The 24,280-nt window shown below is 39.9% G+C and overlaps 2 protein-coding genes and 1 long non-coding RNA gene across 3 annotated transcripts in view; 1 reads left to right on the top strand and 2 right to left on the bottom strand.

Annotated features, from left to right (window-relative positions):
• The window catches only part of LOC134800123 (uncharacterized), a 202,404-nt gene that overhangs the window by 65,149 nt on the left and 112,975 nt on the right, over positions 1-24,280 (top strand). The gene's annotated exons all lie outside the window — the stretch shown is intronic.
• On the bottom strand, positions 968-7,241 carry LOC134800336 (phosphatidylethanolamine-binding protein homolog F40A3.3-like). The gene is made up of 4 exons (XM_063772836.1): positions 7,072-7,241; positions 3,263-3,386; positions 2,343-2,473; positions 968-1,048 (listed from the first exon to the last, which is right to left on the bottom strand). Exons 1-4 carry the CDS (start codon positions 7,228-7,230, stop codon positions 968-970), a joined length of 495 nt encoding a protein of 164 aa, XP_063628906.1. The 5' UTR covers positions 7,231-7,241.
• LOC134800117 (protein D2-like) lies at positions 9,303-23,367 on the bottom strand. Its single transcript, XM_063772590.1, has 5 exons — positions 23,125-23,367; positions 14,789-14,912; positions 12,756-12,886; positions 11,003-11,085; positions 9,303-10,462 (listed from the first exon to the last, which is right to left on the bottom strand). The coding sequence occupies exons 1-5, from the start codon at positions 23,281-23,283 to the stop codon at positions 10,324-10,326; spliced, it is 636 nt and encodes a 211-aa protein (XP_063628660.1). The 5' UTR covers positions 23,284-23,367; the 3' UTR covers positions 9,303-10,323.

Here is a 24,280-nt window from a genome sequence, read left to right as displayed (position 1 = left end):
CTGACAAGATCTGCTTGACCAACTATATCTTGTTACATTATTGCTAATAAAAGTAATAAACGCAAGTACCAATATTATGGTATGGTATATGGTATGGTACAGTTGTGGTGCATAATTATTTTCCATCGTAATTTCACGGAAACGTACGAACGTTGCTATTTCAGTCAGTCTCGTACAAAAAGTACTGTGGTTGACTGAAGTAGCATGATAAATACGAAAGTTTCCGAGAAAGTACATACGATGGAAAACACATTATGCACTACATCTGTATAACTTAGATGCGTAATTTCTAATAATGTAAACAATTTTTATGAACACGGTAACCTGTCAATTGAATATATCTGAATAATTTCCTAGACTATTGACATCCATATCTGAACTGAAATATGTCTGTGGTGACCAGGCGGCTTAGCACGGTCGCGTTTTTATCCCTTGTCACCATGCCTGTCACGTTCTAACAAGTATGTAAGTGCGAAAGGGACGCGCATAGTGATAGTCGATAAAAATGGAACCGTGCTGAGCCCGCTGGTGACCACTAAGTCGACAACGTGTTAAGCATGTAAGTATATTAATAAAAAAGTTAAGCATGTTAAGTTACAGAATGTTAAGATCCAAACTTCTTAATGGCCCAGCAGCCTGTTAAGGAGGGGCACTTTTCCTAACCCGAGTGAGATCTCGGACTGGTAGAAGTTGCCAGCAATGGGGGTACCAGGCCGTATTTGATCGCGAACTTGTGAATGGAAAACCGTATGCGTTTGACAGCGAATCTGAAAAAAAAATAGCTAATTGTTGATTGAGAAGGGAGTTATAACTTTTTTTAGCACAGTCTGTTACTCCCGCGGGAACAATATAGATAGGCATTTGTCCTTCAGTAAATACGCCTGGTATGAAATAAGATCTTTTTCGAGCAAGTGTGATGAAAAGTTCTAGGTATACCTAACTTTTTAAGAATAATTGTTTTAGATGCTTACATGAGTCTGGACTCATCGAAGTTTAGCTTTCCAAGTTGTTGGTACACTAGGATCACGTAGCGGTGACGGCCGGTACCCTGTGGATAGTTACCATATTACATGAATGGGTTCCAGCAGGCGTTTTACATGACATCATAGGTCTCCAAACGGTCTCTCTACGTGTTGGATCTATATCTCCACGCATGCCGGGCTTGATGACCCGAGAGTTTATAATTATAAATATTCCATGAACATAATGGTCCCAATTTCTTAATATGACAATTTCAGCCCATGTGGGCTTTAATGATACATTTCGATTTTCAGCTACTTTTGGACGTTCCATAAAAGTCGGGACAGGTACCCTACCTTGCGGGGCCCGAACCCATCACGTAGGATAGTGTCTCTTCAGCGGCAACATTATTCCCGGGCACGTTGCTGACCAGCCAGTGGTGCATTCGCGGAGCTTGGGCTCCAAGCGGGAGGGCATCCGGTTCTGGATACATTCGGGTATATTTACCTGCGGGTAGGGTTACCAGATGACAGGAATTTTCCTGACATGTCAGGAATTTTGGCCTTTTGTCAGGAATGGGGACGGAACACGAAAATGTCAGGAATTTTTTGAATTGATAGACTTTTTTATAAAGTGCCTTTTTATTTACTTAAATTAATCCAAAAATATTGTAAAAAAAAATAATAAATGAGATCCACTCAACTTATCAATAACTTCGTAATTATTAATTAAGAAATCTTTACTCAAGCATACATATATAGATGTTTTAGAAATTGGAATCATGTCTTATATTTGCATTTGCAAAGATAACAATATAATAAGAAGTATCCTCTCCTCTGTGATTAAAAATAATGTAGGTAAAACGTCTTGTTTAATCGGACTAAACTTAACTAATAACTCACCAAAATAAAACAATTGCTGTTTTAGGGCCATCGCTAACGGCTTCGGAAATCAGGAATTTTGTCAGGAAATTCTAAATTTGTATCTGGTAACCCTACCTGCGGGGGCCCAGAGGCCACGAACGCGGACAGCGTCTCGCCGGCGGCCACGTTGCCGACCAGCAAGTGCTACCATTCGTGGAACTTCGGTTCCATGCGGAGGGCGTCGGGGTCTGGATACATTCAAGACAGGTACCTGCGGGGGCCCGGAACCTACATACATTGTCTATGTACCTACCATAGACTATAATGAGTTTTTTTAATGGTGCCATAGACAATATTCTGTGATCATAGTGCTTGCGGTGCGCTTTGATGATAAATTTCGGGACATGACCAATATCAGTACCAACACCTAAAAAGGGGTATCCATCAAATTCGGCATTGGTACCATAAATTTCGGGACTGGTACTGCAAAATTTGGGACGGTTACCGTAAACACCGGACCGGCGGAGGCGTGGGGCCGATGTATGGGGCCAGCGTTTCGCCAGCGGCCACCTTGTCGCCTGGCACGTTGCCGACCAGCCAGTGCTTTATTTCGCCGAGCTTAGGCACCTTGCGGGAGGGCACGTCGGGGTCTGGAAAAGATAAAATTTATTGAGAATGAAAGTATTTATTATTCAATTACAAATTAAATTACAACTAAAACTTAATAAAAAATAAATTTATAAAAACAAACCGCTCAAAGGTGCCCATGATTACTATAAATAGCCTTTGCACCAGGAACGACTCGAAACTGGGGCCATCCCCCTTCTGTCTGAGTCGACGTCCTAACTCGCATGAGAAGTGGTTCGCGTCGGCGCCCCAGTATCCCACCGTTTCTAATGAGAAACGGAGGACTATGTAGCAAGGGCAGAGAGGAGCATATTTTTGCCGCTTTAAATCCGCTTGAGTTTCGGTTGCCGCCCGGAAGGTGTTGATGCACGTAGCGTCCCATACGAAGCACAGTCCCCTAACCCATGGTACTAAAGTCAGGCCATCAGGCCGTTTACCATCGGTGCGACTTGGTGGCTCAAGCACCGATGAGACACCTGCCGCGACCTAAGGGCCTTCTGGATAGTACCTATATCGTTTAGCGTATGTACATCGGTGTGTGGTCATCAGTCCGTAGTGACCGACAGCACCTACCATGGAACCGCAGATGATTAAATGTAGCTAGCAAACGTCGCATCCCAGGCGGAGAGCAACGGCCACGCGCAACGAGTTGCCATCGAGTAAGGTAATAGGTACGAAGGCGACGAGTGGAACCATGCCCCTGATTCTGGCTGCGACCTTGCCAGAAGCCCCGCATGGTCTATGGATTTTTCATAAGAACATTATTTAGAGCTTGAACAAGACCGATGGTTGCTTTCAAACTCAAGACTTACCAGTCATGGCGACGGTGTAGTATTTGTCGGGGCTGGCTTTCCAGCTGACTTGCGGGATGTTCTGGACTTTAATGGGAGAGAGCACATTGCCTTCACATACGACCGCTCCGCTAGGATACTTTACCTGAAACAATCATTTAGGTCAATGTGGGTTAGACCGTCTAACAGATAAGATCGATTCTACAAGCTCTTTTCGTCGCTTCTAACTCTTGAGCTTGTACACATACGATAGGACGGTCTTCCCAACCAAAAATGTTATAGGTAATATCTATACATATAATAAAGCTGAAGAGGGTCGAAAGTCTGTACATGGAAGATATTTGAAAAAAAGTTGGCTGGGATACTTAGAATTGATAACAGAACACGTTCTAACAGTTTTTAGAATTTTTGTCTGTTTGTCTGTTTATCTGTTTATCTGTTTGTCTGTTTATTTGAACGCGCATCACGTGAAAACGGCTGAACGGATTTTGATGAAAACTTTACTAATCTGTCGAGAAAATCTCCGGCCAGGTTATAGGCTATAAAAATTCAACCCCTAAAAGGGGGGGGTAGCCATAACACTCGATTGACTTAAGTTTGCCCCTGAATCGTATGGCGCTACTTAGGACGGAGGGGCAAACTATATTCAAATTTCATTGAATAATTGTGTTGATTTAATAATACAACAAAATTAAACGACAGTATATTAATTGCCCCTCATTGCACAGTGCCATCTTTTGGGGAACTGAGTAAACATTAAGTAGGTAACGAATAAAAAATGAGTTTACCATAGTTACGTAGTGGTAAAATAAACACGCGTATAATTGCATAAAATTATTTATTTTCTCCGTCATAAATTATACCTAATCGTAATTATATCGCATCCATATTCATACGTATCGCCTCCTTAAGCACTTAATAATGGCCACGAAGGTGGGTACTTTGAAAAAAAAAACATTGACCTCTGTCATTTGCAGTGCCGGATTAACCCTTTTAAGCAAAATAAGCACTTGCCCATAGTCTAATAAAACATGGTCTTCTATTCCCAGAGTGACACAGGCCTACGTCACAACAACATGGCTGCTATATATAGCGCTATCGCATATTATCATATAGCGCTGTCGCATGATGACGTAGGCTTGTGTCAGTTAGGTGACCTAGAAAAGACGGGAATGGAGTACCAGGCGGAGTATATTATTATACCATGCACTTGCCTAGGGCACCATGCCTAGGGGGCACCAAAAATTATCGAAAATTTTTCGCGCTCGCTTCGCTCGCGTTTTCAATAACATTCTGAGTTGTTTATGATAAAGGTGATATTTGGGTAGCGACTGGAGCAGCATTAGGTACTCTGTTGCAACGTTACTGCTGCAGCACTGTCAATTTTCGTGATAAAATGATGTGACTGATTTCCACACTAAAAGTAAAAATTTACAACTGTCTATCAAATTGCGTTTTTTTATATCGAAAAATTTTCGCGCTCGCTTCGCTCGCGTTTTCAATAATTAACTAAGATATGATAAAGGTGACATTCGGGTGGCGACTGCAGCAGCATTAGGTACTCTGTTGCAACGTTACTGCTGCGGCACTGTCAATTTTCGTGATAAAATGATGTGACTGATTTCCATACTAAAAGTAAAAATGTACAACTGTCTATCATAATGCGTTTTTTATATCGAAAAATTTTCGCGCTCGCTTCGCTCGCGTTTTCAATAGCTTTCTAACATATCATAAAGGTGACATTCAATTTTCGTGATATAATGATGTGACTGATTTCCGTACTAAAAGTAAAAATGTACAACTGTCTATCGAATTGCGTTTTTTTATATCGAAAAATTGTCGCGCTCGCTTCGCTCGCGTTTTCAATAACTTTCTAAGATATGATAAAGGTGACATTCGGGTGGCGACTGCAGCAGCATTAGGTACTCTGTTGCAACGTTACTGCTGCGGCACTGTAAATTTTCGTAATAAAATGATGTGACTGATTTCTGTACTAAAAGTAAAAATGTACAACTGTCTATCAAATTGCGTTTTTTTATATCGAAAAATTTTCGCGCTCGCTTCGCTCGCGTTTTCAATAGCTTTCTAACATATCATAAAGGTGACATTCAATTTTCGTGATATAATGATGTGACTGATTTCCGTACTAAAAGTAAAAATGTACAACTGTCTATCGAATTGCGTTTTTTTATATCGAAAAATTGTCGCGCTCGCTTCGCTCGCGTTTTCAATAACTTTCTAAGATATGATAAAGGTGACATTCGGGTGGCGACTGCAGCAGCATTAGGTACTCTGTTGCAACGTTACTGCTGCGGCACTGTAAATTTTCGTAATAAAATGATGTGACTGATTTCTGTACTAAAAGTAAAAATGTACAACTGTCTATCAAATTGCGTTTTTTTATATCGAAAAATTTTCGCGCTCGCTTCGCTCGCGTTTTCAATTACTTTTTACCATATGATAAAGGTGACATTAAATTTTCGTGATATAATGATGTGACTGATTTCCATACTAAAAGTAAAAATGTACAACTGTCTATCAAATTGCGTTTTTATATCGAAAAAATTTCACGCTCGCTTCGCTCGCGTTTTCAATTACATTCTAAGATGTTTATGATAAAGGTGACATTCGGGTGGTGACTGCGGCAGCATTAGGTACTCTATTGCAACGTTACTGCTGCGGCACTGTAAATTTTCGTGATAAAATGATGTGACTGATTTCCATTCTCAGCTGAAATGCAGCAATGAACGTCACTCAATTTACCAAAAAAATTCAATGTAAACTTGATGACCCTAGGGAGAGGGGGCACCATGGTCTAGAAATACTTAGGGCATCAAAATATCTTAATCCGGCCAACTGGTCGTTTGCGGAGTCAAACGATTTGGGACTCGCATTTTATACGCATTAGCATTACCATGCCTTCCCGAAAAAAATCGAATCATTCGCGAAAGTTTCGCAACGCATTGAGGTTACAAGGGGCACGTGGTCTTCCTCAGGAGTCTGAAGAAGACCACGGTAAGTGGCGCTCTAGCCAGGCAGGCCGCTTCGCTTTCGCTCACGCGCGTATACCTTACTGTATCGTCCGATATAGACCTACTACTCTGTCGTTTAAATCCTTAGAGAATATAACCAACGGAGACGCCATGTCTATAATTTTCGGTACAAAATAGTCTGGCGTTTTTTGCGGGGGAGAGGCACATTAAATGTGTACCCACGTAACGTAAACATAGCCATGCCAGATAAACGTCGGTTGACCATTGGCCGCCTATTTTCGACAGAGGGGAACGCCTGTTAATGACCACTCCGTTTGGTTATATTCTAAGTTTAAATCACGTGTAAAATTTGAATAAGGGCGAATAAAACTATTGATTTTGGAGTGTAGTTTTATTCAGTGGTACCTAATTGTAAAATATTTTATCTGGACTTCAGTTCTCCATATGTCAACTTTACTTCAAGTTCCGCCTCCAGGGGAGAGGGAGAGAAATTAGGATTAGAAATTAGCCGCTTACTGACACAGACCGAATTACACGCGGGCGGAGCCGCGGGCACAGCTAGTATTATATATATACGCCGGTCTTCTCTACGTTGAACTAATGTTAGGAATTTCATTCCAGAGATAGCTCCAATAAAATTGGGATGTCCCAAAATTGATTAGTTATTTTCACCATTTAGTACTAAAATATAGTAGGCACAAGTATGGTTAACGAGTTCGAAAGCTTATTATTTCATGCACTGGTAGCATACCTACTAATGTATAACAGTGAAGTTAAACTATCTTTAATTTTCATAGTGTCCCTACTGAGTTATAAATTTAAAAAAAAATAAGTTACGGTAGCAAAAGCCTTTGGAGCCACCGGGATGACATCGGGGACGACGCCGAAAGCGCTGAACGACATGGCCACCGTCGACTTGGCCGTCGTGAACACCCTAATATTGACTATGCTGACCGCTATCGAACAAATCAACAAACATCTCAGTATCCGAAACATATTCCAAATAAAAAAAATTGGAATAGCCAATTTTTTTTTTTTTTTTATTGAGAACGCGAGAGCTCAAATTACCGGTTGGGAGCAACGAATATAATACTCACTGTGAGTGAAATGCTAATTGTATACAGTTTTATATTAGGTATATGTTCTAATTGTTTATTTGAGTTTTAGCGGGTTAGGTACAGAGCGTGCAAGATGTAGTGTTGTGCTAAAAAGTGTTTGTGTTTTAATCTAACGGTACCTACCTATTTAAATTTGATACTTAAATTAAATGAACGTTTTGAATTAAATGTTACGTATTAATCGATTAAGTGCTGCTGGAGATGATTATACATATATAAATAACACATATATGTCTGGGGACGGAACTGAAGACGTCGCACTGACAAAGCGGCGATTTTCCAACTGCATCACGATAGTAGCTAACTCAAACAGTACGGCTTGTTAGCCGTTTCGTTGCTGCGCGAAGGATCAAGAATGTTTAATCCATCATTGTAGTGCGAGTGTGGTAGAAGGGATCGGCATACTGAGCTCGCACGGCCTGCCGCAGCGCGTAAAATACCTAAACTCGCTCAACGCCGAAATGTAATAGCGCTCTTAAGGCGGGATTCCACCAGTGTGCGGCACTGTGCAGCACATGCATATTCAGTTCAAAAATGCTTGTGCCGCACACTGGTGGAATCCCGCCTTTATGGACAATGCCGTAACATTGACATTTTCAGAATTTAAAAGACCCGTGCCTGTGTTTAACTTTGTGCTACAAGTCCACGCTCGATGGATGGATCAAATTCACGAACTCATATTTATATACCCGCACACATAAATGGGACATGGTGATTGTAGGTACAACTCTACTGTTTTAAATTTCGTGCAACTTTTATTTCAGTTGTGCAATAAAATAGTATCATGTTCGTATAACAATGTATCTGATAAGATTCAGAATGAATCGTGTCTTTCAAGACGGTAAAATATTATTTTATTTCTATCTGCAGCACAAAATAATCTCGGGTTTTCCTTCACCTCAGGTGTGTTAAAAAACAGCGTGTTCATACTTGGTTCATACAGCTTATATTGCACAATTATTATTTTCTATTGCACCATCCACGAATTGCCGTTTCCCAGGTACTAATTTGTAGAAGTGCTATTTCTCAAGCATGCTCGAAAATGGTTGCATTTTTTTCGTACCTTACCAGGCGTGGCTCACTCCGCGATTTTGTCGCTTTGCCATAAATAATAGTACTAGGTACAGAAGACTCACTCTCTAACAAAACGCGTCTGTTACGATCAGGACAGATATGGCGGCTAGGTGGCAGCGCCACGCGCGGCTTATGGCTAGCCACCAAAATTGGTGTGGAACGGATGTACTTTTAGCTACCTGTAGCAAAGCGTGTGCTCGAAGACGCAGTGCCATATTTTCATCCCAGCGTCGACAACGCAGCGCGACCGCACGTACGGCACAGATGCAACAGAATAAAAACCGGCCAAGTGCGAGTCGGACTCGCGCACGAAGGGTTCCGTACCATTAGGTACCTACGCAAAAAACGGCAATAAAATCACGATTGTTTTATGGGAGCCCCACTTAAATATTTAGTTTTATTGTTTTTAGTATTTGTTGTTACATCATCTGTGAAAATTTCAACTGCCTAGCTATCATGGTTCATAAGACCTGGTGACAGATAGACGGACGGACAGACGGACAGCGGAGTCTTTATTGAGGTGTTTACGTTAACATATTACAAATGTCGCACTGTATTGCAAATCGCATGCGATCATCGCTGACGTTTGGAGAGGTTACTGGGATAAGTGCGGGCACTGTAGAAGGGCCTCTACGTTAGGTATATATAAGGGTACCTATGTATGTAAAAAAATATTTATCGTACTTACAAAACACGAATAGGTATGGCACAGGATAGGCAGTCCTTACTTATTTGATCGAGAGTGTAGATTAGTTGTTCCTTAGCTTAATCAGCAAAATAAATAATAATAATCTAAAATCACATGCAATCTGTTGCAAAGTATGTATACTTACCTAAGCTTTAAGGAATGTGATTCATGAGTAAAATAAAACAATATTCTGTGTTAATTATTTATTGCCATTCCCCCAGAACAGGATTACGCATACGTTGTGATTAAAAAGCTCTTGTATCTAGGATAAACCAACATGGATTTACATATCCACGCCACAGTGATGATGTCCCAATGAGAACACTAACATTGAATCGTGTTTTAAAAGTAGGACAGGTTACAAGTGTTATGTATGGAGATAAATGCGCAAATAAATGTCTTGAAATGCTTAAAAACTATTTTGGATCTTCACAAAAACAGGAAACATTCGTTCCAGCCGATTCTTTTACTTTTAAAGTTTAACTTTAGAAATACATTATTATGCCAATTATTTACGATTTCAGTCCATAGACTTGGACGCGAATTATTGTTTTTAATCTTATTCGTAAGACTACAGTAATAAAAATCTTAAGTTCTATACGCCTAAAGTCTCGCTATTAACACGTTTGTGGATAGTAATACTGATTATTTGCGAAAATTGTTTTTCGAGTATGGAGCTCTGCTAACATGTTTGTATAATCATACTTGTTAAAATATCAGGCCAACTTAGATCATAGTAGGCCTCGCTTCGCTCGGTTAACTAAGTCTCATAGGGGCGTTTTTACTTGACTGTGTACCGTTACCGCCCGTTAGCAATCGTCACAAAACTGACGGTCAATGTTAAACATTTTATCAGGAATCACGTTTAGACGTGACTTAAAAACAACGTAAGTCGCGCATTAAAGTATAAGTTAAAATGAAAATGCCCATAGGGGTCGGTGAAGAATAAAAAAAAAATGGTACATAGTTGCATACATCTGAAATCCCGTATCGAATGTCTATTCTAAATAAATTCAGTCATGAATATGGGTCACAGAAATTCCAGATTCCAGAAAATCCAAATCGGAATTCAGAACTATAGATATCCAAATATTAGTGTAGTGGTCAAAATTCAAACCACTGAAAAGATATAATATTACTTTCGAGACATTCCACTACCCAAAAACGTGTTAAGCTTAAGTTACAGATGTTAAGATCCAAGCCTGGTCCTTAGGCGCCGAGCTGCTTGTACAGGATCGGCACGTAGTCGTCCCACTCGGCCTGGTAGAAGTTACCGGCTATGGGGGCGCCCAGACCGTACTTGGTCGCGAACTTGTGGATGGAGAACCCTCCGCGGTTGTCACCGGATCTGAATGAAAAATTGTAGATTTCTCAACATACTGCAAAACACATTATAACACACCTTTGTTACCATAGAAATAAGGATGTGTTTCATACTCGTATTTGGCCACTTTGGTCAATATCTGTTTAATGCTGACCGTATAAGAAACAGTAATGCTAAGTCAACTGACAAGACAAATGTAATGTAATGTTATAATGTACCTACGAAATGTGGACAGCTATAAATAGTATTTGCTTTATTTAGCTCCCTGATGTTGATGTGTATAAAAAACCGGCCAAGTGCGAGTCACACTCGCGCACGAATGGTTCCGTACCATTACGCAAAAACCGGCAAAAAATCACGTTTGTTGTATGGGAGCCCCACTTAAATATTTATTTTATTCTGTTTTCCAGTATTTGTTGATATAGCGGTAACAGAAATACATCATCTGTGAAAATTTTAACTGCTTAGCTATCGCGGTTCATGTGTGACAGACAGACGGACAGCAGTCTTAGTAATAGGGTCCCGTTTTTACCCTTCAGGTACGGAACCCTAAAAATTGCTTACGTGTTAGGTAGCCTGGGCTCGTCGAAGTTGAGTTTGCCGGGCTGCTGGTACACCAGGAACACGTAGCGGTGAAGGCCGGTGCCCTGCGGATAGTTACCAGTAGTCAATTAGGAATATTTATGGGACAACAACATTTGAATTTTTAGATGTAGCTTTAAAAGGCGGGACACTTCAGAGGTTAAGTAGCTAAGTAGACAAACGCAAAAGTCAAACGAAAGGGCAAAGCTGTGGATAATGTACATAGGTCACTAGATAAGTTTTGCAATAGACAAATATGAAACAAAGACCTATTACATATAATTAAACTTTTTAAAACTATATTTCCACGGACAATGATTGGCCGGAAAACATTTACTTTCTTTTTAAATTTACTTATTATGTACAGCTTAGGGCACGTTGCCGACCAGCCAGTGGTGCCATTCGCGGAACTTGGCTCCATGTTGGTGTCGGGGTGTGTATACATTCGGGACGGGGACCGTACCTGCGGGGGCCCGGAGCCCACGTACGCGGACAGCGTCTCGCCGGCGGCCACGTTGTTGCCGGGCACGTTGCCGACCAGCCAGTGGTGCCACTCGCGGAACTTGGCTCCATGTTGGTGTCGGGGTGTGTATAACTGTATACATTTGGGACGGGTGTCGTACCTGCGGGGGTCCGGAGCCCACGTACGCGGACAGCGTCTCGCCGGCGGCCACGTTGTTGCCGGGCACGTTGCCGACCAGCCAGTGGTGCCACTCGCGGAACTTGGCTCCATGTTGGTGTCGGGGTGTGTATAACTGTATACATTTGGGACGGGTGTCGTACCTGCGGGGGTCCGGAGCCCACGTACGCGGACAGCGTCTCGCCGGCGGCCACGTTGTTGCCGGGCACGTTGCCGACCAGCCAGTGGTGCCACTCGCGGAACTTGGCTCCATGTTGGCGTCGGGGTGTGTATAACTGTATACATTTGGGACGGGTGTCGTACCTGCGGGGGTCCGGAGCCCACGTACGCGGACAGCGTCTCGCCGGCGGCCACGTTGTTGCCGGGCACGTTGCCGACCAGCCAGTGGTGCCACTCGCGGAACTTGGCTCCATGTTGGTGTCGGGGTGTGTATAACTGTATACATTTGGGACGGGTGTCGTACCTGCGGGGGTCCGGAGCCCACGTACGCGGACAGCGTCTCGCCGGCGGCCACGTTGTTGCCGGGCACGTTGCCGACCAGCCAGTGGTGCCACTCGCGGAACTTGGCTCCATGTTGGTGTCGGGGTGTGTATAACTGTATACATTTGGGACGGGTGTCGTACCTGCGGGGGTCCGGAGCCCACGTACGCGGACAGCGTCTCGCCGGCGGCCACGTTGTTGCCGGGCACGTTGCCGACCAGCCAGTGGTGCCACTCGCGGAACTTGGCTCCATGTTGGTGTCGGGGTGTGTATAACTGTATACATTTGGGACGGGTGTCGTACCTGCGGGGGTCCGGAGCCCACGTACGCGGACAGCGTCTCGCCGGCGGCCACGTTGTTGCCGGGCACGTTGCCGACCAGCCAGTGGTGCCACTCGCGGAACTTGGCTCCATGCTGGTGTCGGGGTGTGTATAACTGTATACATTTGGGACGGGTGTCGTACCTGCGGGGGTCCGGAGCCCACGTACGCGGACAGCGTCTCGCCGGCGGCCACGTTGTTGCCGGGCACGTTGCCGACCAGCCAGTGGTGCCACTCGCGGAACTTGGCTCCATGCTGGTGTCGGGGTGTGTATACATTCGGGACGGGGACCGTACCTGCGGGGGCCCGGAGCCCACGTACGCGGACAGCGTCTCGCCGGCGGCCACGTTGTTGCCGGGCACGTTGCCGACCAGCCAGTGGTGCCATTCGCGGAACTTAGGCTCCGCACGGGATGGCGCGTCGGGGTCTGGCAGATAAATATAGATATGTAGTAGTTTATATATATTTTATTTATTTATGTAGTTTATATGTATAGTTTGCTTTTTTTATATTCACTGAATAGGTATATTTCTCTCTCTGCACCAATTGTAGATGTCTGTTTGGCCCTATGGTTGACTGGTAGAGAATGCCATTTGGCATTAAGTCCGCCATTTGTACATTTTTGTATATACTTTGTGCAATAAAGTTTAAATAAATAAATAAATAAATTAATTTAACTTTCAATAAGAATATATTAACTAATACAGAAGTAGAACATGGCGTCGACTAAAGTCGCAAACCTCGTAAATCCAATTAAATTAAATTAGGGATTTGCTACCTTAGCCAATTATACCTAAAGTCGCAAACCGCTTAACTCCTAGAGTTAGGAGGTTTGCGACTTTAGCAGACGAGTGTAGGCTGGGACGATGATGAGGTAGAATTAATGGCAGCATAATGAAAATATATTTTTTAATACAGTTGCTCAAAAAGTGCTACTTTACGTAGCTGTTTAGCGTGCGGAAAGTTGGTTATCTCGAACTAGTGCTTTTTACTTTTCCAATTTTTTTAAATTTATACTTGTTCCAATTCACGACTACTTATTGATGAGTGTTAATATTAGTTTCCTTTAAACGTCGTAATCAGCAGAAAAACCTACTGTTAATGTAAGAATGTGAAAAATATACATATTTCATATTTTAATACTTACCTCTTCATCATTATAACACGTTTATTTTTTAATATTGAATATTGAAAATTCCGTTCTTAATAAGTTGTCTGAATGGGACGGAATAGCTGCCAAACGCCCATAGATATAATATACTTAAAGACGACGTCTAAGCGAGCTGTCACTGTTACCACTTTGGTTTAGTGTACGATTAACAATATTTTACTTATTTTTTCGCAACTGTATTAAAAAATGTCGTTCGATACACGTGCGGAAATGTCATTCTTCACTCGTCCCGAGTCTTGCCACTCGCCTGCGGCTCGTGCCAAGATATCTCGGTACTCGTGAAGTAATGACATACCTTCCGCACTAGCATCGAAATGTACTATTATTTGCTACTGTTGATTTCCATTACCCCATTTCCTCCCAGTGAAGTCACGTCGTAATTTGACTTCTCACTTTGATAATCAGTTGTCTCCTGACCATTGTTTCATATTCGACATTCAATAATTAACTTAAATTTAGATAAAGTAAGACAAAAACGACGATTCCTCGGAGACCATTTCGTTGAATGTTAGGTGGCCATTTTGATCCGTGCTGAAAACGACCGTGTTTAAAAATATAACCATTTGGATAAACAGTCAACTGCCCCAGATTAAAACCCAGAAGTCAAAGTGTACTCCACCTAGGTTTATAATTATAAATGAGTTAGTTTAGAAAAAAAAGAAACTGTCATTGCTATTTAAGACGAAACCTGTTTTATGTCCGGGTTAGGCATTTTACAAACATCGCAACATTCGTAACCTTACTCAAGTTATTCATAACTAAATCAGCAGTTTAGTGTAACTATTAACCCTATTATCCAATCACAGTCCATCCCTTCGGAAATTGCCAAATTGGCTGCACCGTAATTGGCTTGTTAGGTACTTGTTAGCGTTAGCGACACCGGTAGAAACAAGCGCCGGCGCCGGTCCAAACGAGATCGACAAGTGGTTGAGACATTCGTGACAAGTATGGGAAAAAATATTGCTATAAGCGTCCACCTTTATGCATCTATAGATCGTGTCATCCACGAAGACCTTGCCTTGTACCTTGAGTCGAATTGTCATGTGATTAAAGGTTAGATTTGACAAAGCTGCGCGTCATCGTGAATGACATTAACTATACGCCGTTTACAATTTGCTTATGCTTATGTCGATATTTAGAGCGTGAATTTCTACTCACCAGTCATGGCGACGGTGTAGTATTTGTCCGGGCTGGCATTCCAGCTGATTTGCGGGATGTCCTTGACTTGCGTGGGAGTGAGCACATTGCCTTCGCTCACGACCGCTCCGCTGGGGTATTTCACCTGGAACAATCATATATATGTATTTTTTTAATTTTTTTATTGAAATAATAAACAAATTACGGTCTAGAAAGTTAATACAAGACCCATCATAAGCAAAACCTTGAGGAGTTGAAATTTTCTGTGGTGATTTTGTCGGCTCAAACCGTAAGTAATTTGAAAACAAAAGGCATTGTTTCCTTTATGCAGCGCGTCTAGCTAAATCCTTCACGAGTGAACAGAACGAGCGCGTTTAAAAATCAATTTTTCATTCTACTTATATGGTTCAAATTCCTGTAAAAGCCATGTATTTGCAGTCTTGGCCACCATAAGCCCCAGGCCCTGTAGTAAGTATCTGCCGTCAATAACAGATGGCCGCCCTAGGCCTGTGGGCCTGCTGGGCCTTAGAGCATATCTGCCACTGGTAACAGCACATTCGGAAATTACAGGTTAGGGTAATGTTGGACGATCGACCGCCCACATTCAGGTAAACAAATCGGAGATAACAGAAATAAAAAAAATCTTTATGTACAGTCAGCTTCAGAGTTATGTGACCCCCCCAAGAATAAGGCATTTCTACGGTTCCTGGTTCAAATCTCATAAAGACCATACTTTTTTTTTATTAATAATAATAATAAATCCGTTTATTTAAGACAACATAGGTCCAACACATCGCATTACAATTTACATAGGATTAACAATAAAATAATAAACACTAGAAATTTTGAAATATTTGAACATTCCTGACATTTATAAAAAGAAAACAACCAAATCACATTTAAAATATAAAACTGTTTAGATAAAAATAATAAGTAAATATTAACTGAATTGTATAATTTAAACAAACATTTAAAAACTTTGTATGACAACTATACAAAAAAAAGATGACGATAAAAGTAAGTATGAGAAAGAAATTTACAAAATCCCTCCTGCCAGTCATACCTAGAACAATAATTTCATCAGAAAAGCAAACGGCCGTGTGGCTTAACGGTTAGCAGCATTGACTATGAATCGTAAGGTTAGTAGTTCGAACCTTGGCCTGGGGAATTTTGATGTTTATTTTTTATTTGATGTTTTATTTTTTTTATGCATAATATTATGTTATATTATAACATAATTAAAAAAATATATGTCTTATATATGTAAATAAAAAATCTATAGATGATGATCATTTTTTATTAATTTATAAAAATATTGTTTACAAAATCAATAGTGCGGGTATCACGCGGGTATAGATCGCTACATCCACGAAGACGCGCAGATTTGTCAAATTTAACCGTTAATAACATGATAATAGGAACCAAGGCGCATGTCTTCGTCAATGGCATGATCTACAATAGTAAATTGGTTTCCTGTGAATTAGAATTTTGAGATAGTTTTATTTTATTAATATGATCTGGCCAGCTAGCAGATTATTACATCACAAAAAACAAGCTTGAAATAACAGTGTAAAAGTGTTATTGTTATACTGTATATCTTATACAATACATATGTAGATAAGCCAACGTCTGAAGGGGTTTTAAAGCAATTTGAATTATGTAAAATTAAGAAGTAAATACCTTCAGCTTTTTAATCTTCAAAGTAACAATGTCTCAACATTTTTTTTGGTGTGTTAAATAAGTAACGTGGTGGTTTACCAAAGTAATTTTGTTTATAATGTATTGATTGTCAGTTGGCACGTTGGTCGTTTACTTTCTAAAGGTGCGACCACACACATTTTTGATCGCATGCAAAAGTATGGAAAAGACATGACGCGAACGGCACGCGTATATTGATTTTCATACATCTGAATTTCCGGACCGTCACCGTTTTTAGGGTTCCGTATTTAAGCAATGTGTGGTTGCACCTTAAATACCAATGTCATGTTTTCTTACACCTATGTAAATATGTGTTGAGTCTTGCAAAAAACGCATAATAATTATTATATATAAACAAATCCGATAACTTCAGTACAGTATAAAAAAAATACTTTCAGTTACAATCTTGTTGACAAAAGGAAAACTTGTAGACGTAAATTAGAATCAATTTTAGATTGGACCATATTATATGACAATATACCACAACGTTACTTTTCTTTCTGATTGAAATAATCTAAACGAACTTTGACGTTACAGCGAGAAACCACATGTTATCAAAGATAACAATATTCATCTCCTGTAACCGTCGGCACTTTAAAACAATTATAATACAAGGGCTTTCTCCACTAAATGGGCCGGATTCGATACAGTCCCTGTTTAGTTAATTTTAAATTGCCGATAAATTAAAATATGTATTTTATAAAAAAAAAAACTGTTTGCAACCGTAGTTGCTAAATTATATTACTGTCTAAAATGTGACGATACGATTGTGCTTATGTTATTTTAAATTACAGGGAACTGTTTTTGAAACCGTGGGTCTCTTTTTTTTGTTTAGAAGACTATTATCGAGGCCTGTTAGCTAGGGAAAAAATAATGAGTTAATATTTGAACAATCTGACTCATCCATAAAGTTAACTGTAGGTATTTAAAAAAAATGTGATTACTTTCTAATAAGTTTAGTTATTTTAATTTATTTGAATACTTACATAGAGTTACCACGTCATTAAAGTCGAAATATGTCGACCTATTTTCGACCTTATATAATTTTAACATGTCTTATTAATTTGCTTTAACTTGCCTAACACAATTATTTCGCCAATAGTGGAGAAAGACCCAGAACACAAATGGAAACACAGTAGGTATATTTTTTTCATTAATCAATAGCGAAGAGGGTATCCATCACTTTCTTCGACTTGTTTGAGTCGGCTTTTCATGCTCGCCACCATGTTTGAACAAGTGTTCGAGTTCCTCAACAATTCCCAGGTCCTGTGAACTTCGTCGTCTAGGTTTTTTTTGGATCTGACTTGGGTAGGGTCCCAGTTAAGCACCATTTGACCCCACAAGTTCTCAATTGGGTTCAGGTCAGGACTTTTAGAAGGCCAATCGAAGACTGTAATGTCCGCCTGAGAAGACAACCAGTCTTGAACTATACGCGAACGATGCACGGCACTATTTTCTTGCACTAAATAAATTTGGCCCTCAGGGTAGGCGACGCGAACTGATGGCATCATTACGCCACGCAATACCTCAAGGTATCGCTCACCGTTCATTCGTCCTCCTACTTCTACAAGCTCACCAGGGCCCATGGAAGACATCCATCCGTAATACGCTGAAAATATTTTTTGTGATAAATATCATTTACTTATACCTATAAATATCTATTCTCATACCCATAACATAAAAAAGTATATATTTTACCTAACGTTATTCTTCCGCTTGTTCTAAGGTCTAGCACATTTTTGGGGTTAAATCTCTCCCCGCTTCTCCGCTACAATATTTTTCGGCCATCTTTGTCGGACTTAAAACATTTTTCGTCCGTAAAAATTACGATTTCATTCTCCCAATCGAAATTTTCGTATTTTTGTGCGAACCCTACACGTTCGTTTCGATGAGCTTCTGTTAACTTTATCTTTTTGGCTGGTTTAAAATGGTGTATGTTAGCAGCATGAAGGTGTCTTCTAACCGTGCTAAGTGACACTTCAAAAGTTTCCGCAGTGGAGCGAGTGCTGGTAAACGGAGCATCAGTATGAATTTGCACTATATTACGATGCCGCTCAGATTGTTCAGTGTAAGCCGAAGGACGAGGGCCTGGTTTCTCACATTCTACGTCTCCCTGTTTTTGGTAACGTCTTACCCACCTACGAACCGTGTCTCTCTGCAAATAAAAATACGTATAAAACAATCTATAGTATGTTTCTAATGATGTGTAAGAGGAGAACGTTTCATTATAAAAAAAATATGAGAGAAATATTTAGTGTATATATTTTATACCGTTTTGATTGAAATTTGTTGAGTCTATCTTGCATATATTGTAACTATACAATTTTACAAGTTTGTTGTTTACATGTTTAAAATAACTGCATGTAAAACCGTCCTAAATATGCAATAAAACATCACATGGACCCCTTTAAAATTTTATAGGTATTAATATTATCTTATGTAACAGAAAAATACTCTGCGAAGATTTTAACTATAATGTTGCGGTTCATAAGATACAGAAGATGGGACAATTCTTTAAAATAAAGTTAAAACACAATTATATAGTAAACCGAATTTTTAGCTACGACTAACTTACTTTCACAAAAAATACTCCCGATGTGTTTTATTTGTTTGGGATTTCTCTAAACAGCCCCAATTCAAAAAACTCTTTTTATTATATACCCACACACAATATATCTGTTGGTTTATCTTATTAGGTAATACAATATGCTACATTGACAAACAGAAAAAAAAATCATTAGTCACAATAGTTACTTACCGTAATATTCAACTTTCGTGCTATTTCCTTGATACTTTTGTTATCTTCCCAGAGATTTACGATTTTGGATTTAAGAAAAACTGTTAATCGCACCATATTGTTGTTCGAAATTAGAATCGGGCGTGGGCTATTAAATTAATTGATTAAGAATTCAAAGACAAAGGTCACTAAATGTAATTGCTTTGACACACGGTAGGAATCACTTGGATCGTAAATTATTACTTGCCCTCAAATTGTATTTTTCTACACGAAATCACGAAACTGAATTACTCCAGATCTTCAACCTTAAATATAATTACTTAAAGTCGTTGTTAGTCGCCTTCGAAAATAATATGAGGGCAGGAAAATATTGATAAACCAAGACAATACTATATTGTAACACAAGCTTGCTAAACAGGGACGCATATATAATAATAGTTGGAATCATTTGCGTCTATGGCGCCGCCTGCTACTGGTTCAAATTTTCACATCCTTAAGCAAGCGCTCCCGTAGCCCAGTGGAATCAGGGCCGGTCTAAAGTATGGCATAGTAAGGCCAGACATATCGCTGAGGTCCAAGGATCGATTCCCACTAGCGGACGTTGAATAGCATCGGAGAAATACAATTTTTGTAAGAATCGATTGGAATACTGAGTCTCGGCCTGCCGAGCGGCGAGTTAAAGTTTTCGATTCAGGGGGGTCACATATCTCTGCAGCTGACTGTACATATTTATAGGTACATACATCCATTTCGACTTGTGGGACTATGTCGATTTGTGTAAGATTTTCTTGTAATAAGATAAGATAAGATAATCATTTATTGCATAATTATAGGTAATATATAATATAATAAATGCAAAACAAAAAATACTTTAGATGTTGTACCTAACCGAAGTATTCTAGATACACCATTTTTCAATGTGTGCAGCCGCTAAATGTAGTCTATGTATTCCATCTTTATCCGTGTTATTATAATTATTAACCAAGTTTAAATAATCAAAGAATCATAGCCTATCAGACTCAACAAACGACATTCGTAATATAAATAGGTTAAAACTACAATAGCAAACGATGTTCATTATACACCAAAAACATGTCATTTATTTTGATTGGTGTACTTACAGGATACGTAAATAATCACCACAATTGGCTTGTCATTCTTTATAACGAGGTGCGATGGAAATGCCGTAAATTGACGAATAGATAACAGCTATTACACTGGTACTAACAGTAACACTCTTTTTCATCACACTTGCCCGAAAAAAATCTTATTTCATGCAGGTGTCACCGTGTACTGAAGGACAAAGGCCTATATTGTATTCCCTAGGCAGTTATAGCTTTTTTGGCGGACGATTGTTTGAAATGTCCCGTGTTTAATAATTATTTCGCTTAAAATTTAGTTTTTTCTTCGCAATTTAATTTTTTTTTAAAGTCATACATGAGGCTAATACTGGCCCTAAATCTACCGCTGATGGTGAATACTGATAGTTATTGCAACGTCATTCGTAATTATTACTGTACCTGCAACCACAAGCGGTCTTTTACGATTGCAGCGACGCGACGCAGTGTGCATTTAATACACGACTGTTTATACAAGTTAATATGCGTATGTGTAAACTGATTTGATTCTAAATGATAACAACGCACGATACGGATGTTAAGTTTTAATTTATACAAAATGTTATTGTACTGAAACATCAATAATACTTTAATCAAGAAACGTATACACATTCAATACGGAAAATTTACATAGCGAAAACTTAGTTTAAATTTTTGTGATCGTTCCCAATTTACGAATCGAATTTTTTGAACTTCAGATTTTTAATTGTTTTTATTTTTAATTTATTTAATCGTATGGCTACAAACTAGTCGCTTAATAATTAATTGCTTATTGAATAGGTACTATAGCTTGTATGTCTTTCCCATCACGGAACAATGGTGTTCCGGACCTTTGGGAGGCATGCGCGGAGCCGAAGCCAACACGTAGAGGCCCTTTTGACACTTTAATGAAATGTAAGGGGTACACCGAGCGGATGCTGCCCTTGCCCGTGTCATGGGACGCACGCAGAGGCAGCACCCGCCAGGGTGTAAGGGCTATTGAGAGTTGATGGAATCTAAAATGAACTAGGTTATTGGGTGAAAGCGATGGACTAAGTACTGAGCTATGGGGTAAAAAAACCGGACGCCTGCCTAATAAAACGGTATGCAATTTTATTTCCGGCAGACGGTGACTCGCCCTCACAAGATGGGCCCCCACAAAAAGCGACATCTAGGATGGCTCAAGGGCAACACCGGTGTGAGCGGCTCAGGGGTGTCGAGAGGTGTGCGCCGCTTTCTACCCAGTGGCTGTTAACAGCCACTGTGCCAACTCGCGTCTTATGCATATTTCACTTCCACCCCTGGAGCTTATAGCTCTAACGACTCCACTCTGGCCGGCCGGCTAAGGCAAGCCAGAGGCAGAGAATCCTGTCCCACCCACCCTCCTTGCGGGTAACAGAACTCCCCAGGAGTACTCGGGTACGTGAGGTCGCTATAGCTTTATTATTAATATACATTATTAATAGTTTTAATTATGGATAATAAACGGGTCGTAAAAAACTATTTAAGATTTTAATAACTATAAGTGTGAAGTCGTTTACGACATGATATAACAATATTAACAATTATGTATTTTATATCTCACATCTTTTACTACCAAAGTGTTTTCGCTTAAAAGTTGTAACTGTGACTGGTTAGAAAACAATCATTAGCGAATCATTAGCATTTGCTATCTCGGCTTAAGAAAAAAGTTGAAAAGAAACCTCTATATTTACTTACCTTGCATCAAATCTCATGCGATTTGTGAAACATTGCGACATTTAATCGATCAATTGAATTCGTTGAACCTACTTAGCCGGCCAAATCGCATACGATTTGTTGCAGGGTGAGTAGACCCCTTAAAACATCCAGTTTAAAAACTGCTTCAACTTGATCTTAACCTTATAACGCAGTTTGGCAATTTGGCAGTCCACGTCGGCGATGGCGAGACGAGTTAGACACCTTTTTAAAGGAATGGCCAGAGACTGCACAGGATCGGGAAGGCTGGAAAAAGTGGGGGAGAACTTTGCCCAGCAGTGGGATATTATAGGCTCCCAATAAAATAATATAGGTATAGGAGGTGCAAGGACGCTCTGCTCGCCCTTAGAGTTGGTCAAAGGCGCCTAATAGCCTTTCAAAGATAGCATACACCAGAGAGTTTTGGACGGGTACCTCCGTGGCCGGGTTGTCTAGTGGTCAGGACGTTAGCCACGTACAGATGTAGTGCTTAATTATTTTCCATCGTATTTTCACGGAAACTGTGTCTTGCTATTTCAGTTAATCTCGGTACAAAAAGTACTGAGGTCGACTGAAGTAGCATGACAAATACGAACGTTTCCGAGAAAATGCGATGGTAAACAATTATGCACTACATATGTAAGCTGAAGACGCATGTTCGATTCCCGCCTCGGCCACCGGTGGACTTTTTCTTTTGTGTATGATATCTATTTGAGTTTATAATTTATACATAGTAGTGTGACTACTTAAAAGAACAAATTAATAAAATATTTCATAAAATAATTTGATTTGTTTCCTAGTTGGTACTAGTAACTCCTAGTTTTGCATTATTATTATTAGTAAAAAAACAATTACCTGTGGCCAGGAAGCCTCCCATGTTTTATTGCTGCCTTGGGGGCAATTTTCCACCCTTTGTAAGCAGAAAAAGGAACGAAATTCCAAATTTCTACCGAATATCGATACAAAAATATGTCGATTTTCGAGATTTTTCCACGTAGAAATTTTGGGAATTTTCCGACGGCACATCAGTAGGTATATCAGACTGTTTATATATAATTATGTATACCTATGTCCTATATATAATTTGAAAAAAAAAAATGAGTACTTACGGCAGCAAGAGCCGCTGGAGCCACCGGGATGACATCGGAGACGACGCCCTGGGCGCTGAACGACTTGGACACCGTCGACATGGCTCTCGTGAACACCCTAAAATTGACCATGCTGACCGCTATCAAAAAAATCAACGAACATCTCAGTATCCGAAACATTTTGAAAAAAAAAAAAAAAAGAATTTGGAATAGACAATCTAAAAAGTATATAATTTTAAATTGAGAACGCGAGAGCTCTAGTGACCGGTTGGGAGTGAAATGCTAGCCTTATATGGCCAGTGGTGTTTATGAGTGTAACCGGTTTCAGAGTGCGAGACTCGTAGTGTTGTGCTAAAAAGTGTTCGTGCGTTTATCTAACTGTATATGAAATGAATATATAGATAAAAATGAATGTTTGGGATGAAATGTTAAGTTATAATGTCATGTTAAGTTATAAAGCCGTGAAGTTTGGCTGGAGATGGTTTGGAACATAGAAATCTCATTTGTGGTATATTTTCAAACCAAATCAGTCCTACTTGTCTTGAAGTGGTTGAATAATTTAATTAATGAACGAGTAATATGAAAGTTCTCTGAAGAGGACTCAAGTCAAGGGTCTCTAACAAGTTAAAAGAACTCGAATTTCGACTTAATTACATAATAGGTATGAGTCTGAAAAATACAGTCGAGTCTTAAAGCAGAGGACTCAAAAGACTCGAGTCTTTCTTAAACAACACTAGTACAAAATCACTTATGTTCAAATTTTTAATCTACTACATGGCGCAAGTGTTATTTGTTAACAAAGTAGCAGAAAATAATCATTTATAATTAGTTAGGTAATATTAAAAACAATGCTAAAACATTTATGGTACCCACCTCATTATGATTTTTAAGTGTTTCATCGACAGACTTCAATTTATTTACTTTGTTACTAATTGTCATGGTACCTAATTAAAAATTGCTTTTTTAGGGTTCCGTACCCAAAGGGTAAAACGGGACCCTATTACTAAAACTCCGCTGTCCGTCCGTCCGTCCGTCTGTCTGTCACCAGGCTGTATCTCACGAACCGTGATAGCTAGACAGTTGAAATTTTCACAGATGATGTATTTCTGTTGCCGCTATAACAACAATTATACTAAAACCAGAATAAAATAAAGATTTAAGTGGGGCTCCCATACAA

This window comes from Cydia splendana, chromosome 19, assembly GCF_910591565.1.
Source record: "Cydia splendana chromosome 19, ilCydSple1.2, whole genome shotgun sequence".
Classification (NCBI taxonomy): Eukaryota; Metazoa; Arthropoda; class Insecta; order Lepidoptera; family Tortricidae; genus Cydia; species Cydia splendana.
The sequence above is the reverse complement of the archived record's forward strand: the minus strand, read 5'-3'. Positions and strand labels throughout refer to the sequence as shown.